This window comes from Crocodylus porosus, unplaced genomic scaffold (genome assembly GCF_001723895.1).
Source record: "Crocodylus porosus isolate Cpor-Errol unplaced genomic scaffold, CroPor_comp1, whole genome shotgun sequence".
Lineage (NCBI taxonomy): Eukaryota > Metazoa > Chordata > Crocodylia > Crocodylidae > Crocodylus > Crocodylus porosus.
Genome location: NW_017728931.1, coordinates 35,963,891 through 35,973,604, shown reverse-complemented (window position 1 = coordinate 35,973,604; position 9,714 = coordinate 35,963,891). Strand labels below are relative to the sequence as shown.

Genomic DNA, 9,714 nt, shown 5'->3' with positions numbered 1-9,714 from the left:
TTGGAGTCAATCAGTGGTTCTCAACCTCTTTTTTACCAAGGCCCATCTGTAAACATCAATGGCCAGTCCTGACCCAGCACCCCTCAGTCTTGACCTCCTGCCCAGGCCCCCCGGGGTGTGCAGGACAGGCAGGCCCCAAGCAGCCCCTTGCAGGCTGAAACTCTGCTAGCATACTAGGGAAAAGCCATAGTTTCCCTTCATTTTTCTCCTTTAAAGGAGAATCCATTTTTAAAGTTTGTTCACAACCCTCTCATACGTTCTTGTGACCACGGTTGAGAAACACTGGAGTAGATGACCTGGAGGCTCCTTCTAGCTGTATGACTGTGTTAACGGGATCACCCTAATCTACTTTCTTGTTAACACCTTCAAAGTTGCAGGACATCTGGAAGGGAGAATTTCAGTCAACTTCTGGCACATGGATTTGTTTAGTAAAGAATTGCATAAATTAGTTAAGCATTATCATTTTTAGTTTTTATAGCGATGACATCATGAAAAGTTTTTTGTCTTCTCAACATATACAATGATGAGCCAGTTTTTAAAAGAGAAGCCTGAGGCCAGTGAACAGTTGCATGTATACACTTATGTATGTAAATTTGGTACTTATACAAGTAAATTCATGGCTGGCTCATGAAGCCAAGTTTATACCAAAATTTAGATGCACAGGGATATGCATATTTTCCTGCTGATATAAGTAAGATTACTATGTTCCTCAATGCAATATCTAGGTGGTAATTATTGAAACAAAGAAGCTTCTGCTTGTTCCTCACATAAAGCCACAGTTAGAGCATGTCTATTGTATTATTGTACATTTGGAAGAAAAAGATATAGTCCCTAATGAAACACAGCTTTAAAATTTCTAGTTGCTTCTATATCTAGCAACAATGACAAGCCAGTGGAACTTTGGTAGTCATAATAACACATTTCAGAATTTGGACATCCTATCTGACATGTAGCAAGCTACTTCTGTTCACAGGGCTGGAGGGCATATGCCCACCATTGTAGATGAGGGGGGACAAGGTGAGGGAAAGAGAAGTCACACTGAAAGCAGCTGCCACTGTTGTTGTAGCAGCATCAGCTTGAGCAGCAGCATCCCTGTACAGCAGCAGCATCAACTTGGGTAGCAGGTGCCTCATTTTCTCCCTCTGACTTAAAGATGTGCTGTTGGGTGTAAGATTGCCCACTGTGAGACTCCTGGGGTGGGGGGTAGAGGGGGTGTGGAAGCACCATTTTGCTTGCCCCATGCCCCCCAGATACACCGCTGGGTTTAGGGCTCTTGTGGCGGGGATGCCACCACGAGCGGAAACTTACCTCCAGTGCCGAAGCAAGGGAAAAGTGGCCACAGAATGTTGCCAAAGATCAAAGGTGCCACGGCGGAGAAGTTGCTGCCAAAAGACAAGCAGCTCCAGCGCAGGGGTGGCGGGAAGAATGGCCACTGCAAAACGCTGACAAAGCCCAAACGCACTCCCCTGCACCAGCGTGGGCACACTCTGTGGATGCGTGCTGGTGTCGATTTGCTGGACGTCCCTCAGAGTGGGATAAAATCCCCACCGGACAGCATCCAGGGAGGACTGTAAGTGAAGTTTCCTGAGAGCTTGGAGCACTGGGGAGTAAGCGATTGCCCTGGCAGGGGCGAGCAGTGGCAACCCCAAGAGCTGGGGTGCCCAGCTAAGGCTGGCTCGGAGGAGCCAGGATACATGCCTCTTGTGAAGCTGTGGATCTCAGACGAAGCTAACAGAGACTGGGACAGTGCTGAGCCCGCGGAGAGAGGGAAAAATATTAAAAGCCGTGAGTAACCCTGGGGAGGGGGTGAACCCTGAAGGAAGGCATCCCAGGGTACATGCAACGATGAGTCAGGCCAACATGAGGCTTGAATAAGGGCGGTATACTGTCTGAATAGGGAGTGAGATAACATAGGGGCTAAGGCCCAGCTGTGGCTGATTGACTCTGAGGTAGCCTCGGCCAAGACCTAACATCTCTGGTTGGTGTAGGGGAGGCAGAGCCCCAAGACAAAGATTAAACAAGCGATTGACGAGGGAATGAGGAGAGGCAGGACGTGAGAATGAGAATGATCCTTAACATCAAGTCGTGGTAGGCAAGAACCCCTGGGGACTTTACAGACTCCCGTTGGAGGGCAAGCTGCCAACCCACAAGGAGATAGCTGCACCCAATTGGCCCAAAAAGGGAAAACACTCAACAGAAACCCACAGGAAACTACAGCTGTCCTGCCACATGGCTGGGACAAAGAATCCTGGGGGGAGTTGGGGTGGGGGGAGGATGCCCCATTTTAGTCTGCACCCAGGGCTGATACCCTGTTTGTTGCCCATAAGTCATGCTGCTGCTATCTGCAAGGTAAATACTACCTTTGCTTGTTTCTCTCTATCTCAACTTCACTGTTGTATTGGATATGTTTACTTGTGATATTTTTCACATCTGATTCCTTTTTTTGCTTTATACTCTGTCCAACGGTTGCTTTCCACCTTGTACTTGAGTATATAGTATCCCTTTTCCTTTTGTCTTTATCTCTGACACTTTTTCCACACCAAGGTTGGCCCGTTCCTGTGGATGCCTTCCTCATAGAGCTCCCCACAACTGCCAAGTAGGGCACCCTGTCTAACTGGGCTGGGAGGCATACCCCTAGCCCCCATCAAGCAGGCAAATCTCTACCCACTAGTGGGTAGGTCAGCAGTTGCATATTAATTTTTTTGTGTGTTTTTTATATGCTGCAAATTTTATTTTGCTGGTAATGTGAAAGTCAGATTATTTGAGGTGCAGAAGCTGTTAACTATGTTTACTGTGATACTAAAATTTAAACAAAATGTTATGGGTGTTGTATTTTTGACTATTGTAAAATATTATTTATATATTGTTTGAAAAATTATCCCATCAGGACAGTTCCAGCTTGTGGTGCCATGTGAACTGGTTTGTGCGGCTCCCCTCTTACTAAATTTCCAGATTCTGGGGAGTCGTGCACCCTGCATGCTGAATTGAGTGCCCAGTCCTAGCGTGCATGGGCAGTGCTGGGCCCCAGGACCCATTTCAGTATGGGTCCCAGGGGGAGGGAGACGTGCCAGGCCCTGGACCTCAATCCCAGTGCTAGGGGCAAGGAGGGAGTAGTGCTGGGCCCCCAACGCCTGAACCTAGTGCATAGGGTTTGCTCTGACTTGGGAACCGACCCCAGGCTGCTCCTTTGTTCCACAGGGCCAAAAAGTTGAACACCACTGCATTAGGCCAGTTATAGCAGGGTTTGGTGAACTTTAATGATGAAAGAGCCAACCATCATTCATTCATAAAACGTAATACTATTTTTATTTTGTTTGTTCCTCCATTTTATCCAGCTTGGCAACCACCCGAATTGCCTCCAGATTTACTAATTCTCCAAGTCCAGGTTGTGGGGATTCTACTCCACTCCCTTCCATCAATGAGCGCCTGGCCTTTCTCCGCCCCTCCCGGGAGCTGCTGGAATACTATCGCAAAAAGATTTCTGAATTTGATGAAGAGCATGAAGACCTGGTGAAAAGGCTGGAGAGATACAAAGAAACATATGATGAGCAGGTAAAAAAAAATAAAGAATGCCATACTGGTGATGAACTGTTTTATTTAGTCCATCACACATGGACCCTTTAAACACACTCACACATCCAGTTTTTGGCAGAAAAAGGGTTATACTCTCATCAGAGTATTGAGGTTGAAGAGCTAATATTACTGACGCTTCTCATACTGAAGATTGCTGGGGAATGTGGCTGGACTGAGCTGAAGGGGAATCATTACATCTTGAGGCCCTAGGAATGAGCAACTTTGAGCCATCAGGTCTTATAGTGCATAGGGGAAAGTACCCTTATTTTAATATATTGCACTCTTGTGGAAAGCCTTCATGATATGTATGTATGTTAGCTGTCAACCCTGAGTTTAATGTACAGTACTATTTCCACTTGCTTTTCACTATGCATTAGTCTGGTGAAATGTGGACACTCATTTGCCCCAAATGAGTAAGAGCTTTGTTGGAGTGGATATAAACTACTGCAGTGGTCTTCAGCAGCCCCCAGAATGGACCAGGACTCCAGTGTGCCTAACCCAGCGATTTTTCAACAAGTGTTCTGTGGCACCATTCAGGGGTGCCACAGTGTGTCATGAAATGTAAGCACTGTTACGTGTGCAAACATGATTCATAAGATAAACCCAGAGATTTCAAACCCAGACACTTTCCAAGGGGTGCCTTGAGTTCAGTGAGGGGTACCTTGGATCTAAAAATGCTGAGAACCACTGGCCTAAACACTTGGGGTACCTTGGATTTAAAAAAAATGAGAACCACTGGCCTAAATGCTTAATAAGCAGAATGAAAAGGATGGTTTTTGACCTAAACCTTATACTCCAAGACCTATTCCAAGCTACAGTGTTCTTCCAGCACAGCTCCAGTTCTGTTAGCCAGACTTTGAGTATTACTACACTCAGAGCTTCTCTATAACAGAAGCCATTCCCCCTGTCTGTGCCCCCACCTGTCCACTCCCACCTCCCTTTTGCCAACAGGTTTATGCCTTATTTCCTGAATGAAACAAAGCTCTGCCAGCAGCTGGCTGAAGGCATATGTAACTATGCCTGTGCCGTCTGCTGGATGTTGCTATCCGTTCTGCAGCTGGTTCATTCCCTGAATGTTTTTTGCATTTGGCCATTATGGCTACTACAGGGAACCATGGAGAGCTGCCAGAAGTACATGAATGTGCGCATGTTCTGGTGGTTTGACAGTGGGAAATGCTAACTGCTTCCAGAACTTGTACTGGCAAAACAAGGTAAACAAGTTCTAAGTAAAACCTACTTTATTAAACAAGACGTTTTATAACAGGTAGGGTTCTCTCATCTTATGATGCATCATTGTAGCAAACAGAAAGCTGCCAGGTAGCTGCATACAGTAGAAAGGATCCTTACTTATTAAAATGTTTGGAAGAGGATTGATCACATCTGAAAATATTATAGCTATTCATGAATCATCCATGTCTGAAACTGATTTAAATCTTGCCTACCCTGAAGATCTTCAGAAAATATTCTGTAGATCAGCATGTGGGTAAAAGCTAGGAGAAGTTTCATTACTGCCCCCCTTTACTGGTATGTAGCAGAGTCGGTAATATGAGTCTCACAGGAGTCATTCACAGCCAACCCAGCTGTAAACGTGGACCTAGTTATTTGGGCTACGGATGTAATGTGATGTTAGCCGTGTCACTTGTGTCATTTGGCTGTGGAAATTGCCAACTCCATAATCATGCTAGCGTGATGGACTACAAGGATTGGGATAATCTTTGACCTTGATCTTCTGTTGGAATGTTCTTCTCATGGATTACTTGTCCACCATGATACACATGACCTCTGAGGGAAATGATAATTGGACAAGCCAATTACTACATAAGCTTGTAATAATATCCTACCCTAAACCCTGTGGTAAGCTGTTTTGGGTTTTGGGGGTTTTTTTGTGGGGTTTTTTGTTAAGTATAACACAAAGTTGCAAGGTCCTCGCGTTCATTCAAGTTGGAAACTTTCAAGTGTTGTCAGAACTTGACCGCTGACTTGGAGCTGCAAACCTCCCCAGTTCCAGCATAGGTCAGGTGTTCAAGCTTGATTAATGTTGTGTCGTCACTTGGATCAAGGTAGAGCACTAGATGATCCAAGTGTGGTGGAATCACCAGGGCCTTTGGTTTCTGGCTGAAAGATCTCCTGGCAGTAATACCCTTGGCTGGTCAAAGTTTGGTGGTACTGCTTTAAAACCATTCAGCCCTGCTAGGAGCTGTTACAGTATTAGGTTCTGCTTGGCACAAGTCGCTCCTGCCAGATGCTGAGTATCGTTCACATACTTCTCTCTCTCTCTTCTTTTCTCACTAGCACAAACTACAGTGGGAGATGCATCAACGGGAAGAGGAAATTGCAGAGCTGCAGAAGGCTTTGAGCGATATGCAAGTTTACCTCTTCCAGGAGAGGGAACATGTGTTACGTCTTTACTCAGAAAATGACCGGCTGAAAATCAGGTGAGTCAGGTAAATGGAGATGTGCAGAAAAGGTTTTATAGCTACATGTTAGAGCCTCCATCTTAAAAGTGTAGTTCTTCTATAGGTCTGTTCATTAGCACTAGCCTAGTAAGAACACTAAGTGACTGTACTGCAAGAACTTCAATCTGCTGTCCTGGATGGTTACAGGATTTTGATACCAGAATAGGTCCACATAGCAGATACACAAGTAGAAAAAAGTTCAGGTTTAAAATGAAGTTGTCAGCTTCAGCTTGGAGGTTTTGGTTTAACTGTTTTGTATTCTCTCCATGGTTGTATTCCCTCCATGCAGTCTTAAAAGCAAGAAACTCACATTTTAAAATGCAAATGCAAAATGGACAGTGTTTTGGGTTTTTTTTTTTTTTAAGAGCTCCCTCCACTGTTTTCTAACCCCTTCCTATTTGTGCCTCTCTATTTTTTTGAGCCTGAATTGCTCATCTTTCACCAAATTAGCTCTCAGTAGTAGCTCCCTGAGTTTCTTCTTAATCCTAGTTCTGAGTGATTCAGATTTTTGGTTCACTTGGTGGGGACTGTAAGTGGTTTGTGGGAGTGCTGTAGCATTTCTTCAAGGAGATACTTAAAACCTTGTACATCTATTACAGTCTATTTTGAACTGGAATACATGGGAAAACTATCATCTTAATATGATAAAATCTGTTCTACATTGGGAAATCTGTTGGATTTGGGTCATCTTAACTAGTTTGTTAGGAACTTCTGACTTCACCCTGGAGTGAGAATTCTGGTTTTTCAGCTCCCAATCCTACTATATACTAGTGTTAGATTGTACAGAAAAGGGACACCCACTCCCCCCCACACTTCTACAACAGTAAAAGGAGACTTGTTCCAATGCATTGTACGTAAATGTCAACTGAATCTGGTAGCCTAGTTAAAAGACAGTGTTGCCTTTTGGGCTGCAAAAGGCTGAAGAATTAGAGCTGCTTTTATAAAGATTATAAGACTCCCTGCAGCTTGAGGGAGAGGCTGTATCTCATACTGATCCCCTTTCTTTGAATTTTAGGGAGCTGGAAGACAGAAAAAAGATTCAACATCTCCTAGCTCTTGTGGGAACAGACACAGGAGAAATCACTTATTTTCACAAGGAGCCTCCACACAAGGTAAAGCTGTGGACAGAGGTCCTATTTATCATCTGTTTTACGGAGGTGTTCTGGCTTCATCTCCTAGATGTTGTATGGATTGAGGGACAGCCCTGAATCAAAATCAAAAACAAAGGACTGGAGAAAGTTACTGGAAAATTGGATGTTTCAGTACATCTAACTATTTGTCTAATACATAATACAGTAAAATGATGCTAGCATGTTGGATAAAGAGTGAGGCCTACCCAGGGTCCCAGCTTCTGGTTTTATTCCCTGGACAGGAGTTCTGGAGAGGAGGTTTGTCACATACTTCCCTCCTGAAGCAAATCATGTCTCCTTGTTGGTTACCCATGCTGATTAAGTAGCAGTGGGCCTGGGCTTTGTATATAAGTTTGTATAGTTCTCTCTCTCTACTTCCTGGCTGTTGGGAACACATCCCAGCCTTCATCAAGCTTCCTCAATAAACTGTCCTTCTCTGTCATTCATGCTTTCTTATTGGGTAGAAAGGTCAGAGCAGTGACTTGGGGAATAAAGAGTGTGTTGAATATGGGAAGAAAATAGTGTCTTCTGTGCAGAGTGAGACTTGAAACATTGAGCCAGATTCCCTTTTGACTTCTGGTCTTTCTGCACTTTTCAAGTTGTGCAGAAGTCCCTTTAAAGCAGGCTTGAAATTCTGCTGATGTGGGTTAGTGCTCACCTTTTGCAGAGGCAGTGTAATGGGTCCAAGGATAGCAAAAAGGGAAAGGGACACACCACATACCAATTTTTCACTGACATACAGTGTCTTTGGGACTGCTTAACTAGCATCAAAACCAAAGTTACAGATGCATGATGAAGGGAACTATAACCATTGTTAGCTATAACTGTAACTTCCTGGTGGCCTCCTGTTCTTGCATTGAGTGGAACTCAATATAGCAGTTGGTTTTGAAACAGTACCTATATCAGGTGGATAGTTTTTGTCTTTTATTTCCTCACCAGTATTAACAATCGGTTATAGCAGGAAGGAGGGCTAGTGGAGAAGAGGACACCTGCTCTTTTCCTGCCACCTATAAAAGCTACATCTTCTGATAAGGGCTAGATCCTGTTCCCATTACAGTCTGCAAAAACAAGACCAGCCCCCAGTAGTTTAAAAAACCACAACTGGTGAAGAGATGGAAACTGCAAAATTCAAGCAACTGTACAGTGGGGGGTATTTTCACTGAACACTGGCTTTCTTTCTGCAAATATGTTTGTTCTGCTCCTGCTGCACTGATGGCTGTTCTTCCAAGTCTTTCCCCATGTCCCCTAGTATTTGCATTTGATGACAATGGCTTGTAGAGCAAAGAGCAGAATTGTTCAGCTAAGAGATTATGGATTGTTTTCCCATAGGTCACTGTTTCTCAAAGGCCACTCAAATCCAGAGATCAACATGAACGAAATGATGCATATACTTCCAGAACAGGTAATGTACCAATGACACTAGCAAGATGGCTAAATACATACGCGCACTGGTAGCTATGAGCTCTCCAAAGCCAGTGATTCTATATTTCTTGTGAGTCCTGGTGGAAGAAGCTGTGGTTACTGCAGCTGTGTTCTCTTCCTGCAGTTTTCCTTCAGGCTAGCAAATTATATTCTCTCCAATGCTCCCTGCTGGGAAAAGACTTGTATATAGTTTGAGAGAGAGAAGTGGGGCAATTTCCTCAATTAATCTTGTTTTTTGCAGCAAGCACTAAAAGGAGCACCTCAAAGCCAGCAGCAAAAGGTGAGAAACCAGAAAGTCCTGAAAAATATCACAGAGACAATCAAACTCTTTTACTGCAGGTAAGGAGCATTTGCTAATTAACAGATGCCCCTTCTGCCCATACATGGCGATTTATATGAATTCTGAACATACTGTCTGCCTAGAACCTGGCCTGCTGTTTGCTGCTTAGTACTGCTTCCCTCTTACTCCTACTCTATTGTGGTTTCTTTGTATAGTGGATTTAAAGTGACACTTCCTATCGTAGCAGTAGATCCAATAAACTGCCCAAAAAAATTCCTATTGTTGTTAATGTATATCCTATGTTAGGGCCATATTCTTAGCTGATGTAAATTCATATAGTGGATTACTGGCTTTATCAGCTATGGGTCTGGCCTACAGAGAACTTCAGGATTAAGTACTTGTTTAAGAACTTCAAGGAACAAAGTGGTTGGAAACTAAACTGTGAATCCATGAAACTGTATTTCTCCTTCTCTTTGTGAAGCATAAACAGCACATGATATAGTGAAACATGCCAAAGAAGTCAAAATTTACTTTTGTCATAGTTTCATAGTTTCTAGGGTTGGAAGGGACCTGAGCAGATCGAGTCCGACCCCCTGCCATGGCAGGAAAGAATACTGGGGTCAAACAACCCCAGCAAAATGTTCATCTAACCTCCTCTTAAAAACCCCCAGGGTAGGAGCCTGCACCACCTCTCTTGGAAGTTGGTTCCAGACCCTTAGCCGCCCTGACCGTGAAGTAGCGCCTCCTGATATCTAACCGAAACCTACCCTCTGCCAGCTTGTGACCGTTATTCCTGGTCACTCCTGGCGGTGCTCGGGGGAACAGTGACTCCCCCAATGCCTGCTGGTCCCCA

At 44.2% G+C, this 9,714-nt stretch overlaps 1 protein-coding gene across 1 annotated transcript in view; it reads left to right on the top strand.

Moving 5' to 3' along the window:
* The first annotated feature begins 1,343 nt into the window (after positions 1-1,343).
* The window catches only part of CCDC77 (coiled-coil domain containing 77), an 18,046-nt gene continuing 9,675 nt past the window's right edge, over positions 1,344-9,714 (top strand). Inside the window, exons 1-6 of the mRNA XM_019543886.1 lie at positions 1,344-1,570; positions 3,306-3,552; positions 5,866-6,008; positions 7,045-7,141; positions 8,489-8,561; positions 8,823-8,920. Of these exons, the coding sequence (XP_019399431.1) occupies positions 1,344-1,570; positions 3,306-3,552; positions 5,866-6,008; positions 7,045-7,141; positions 8,489-8,561; positions 8,823-8,920 (885 nt within the window). The remainder of the gene's footprint in view (positions 1,571-3,305; positions 3,553-5,865; positions 6,009-7,044; positions 7,142-8,488; positions 8,562-8,822; positions 8,921-9,714) is intronic.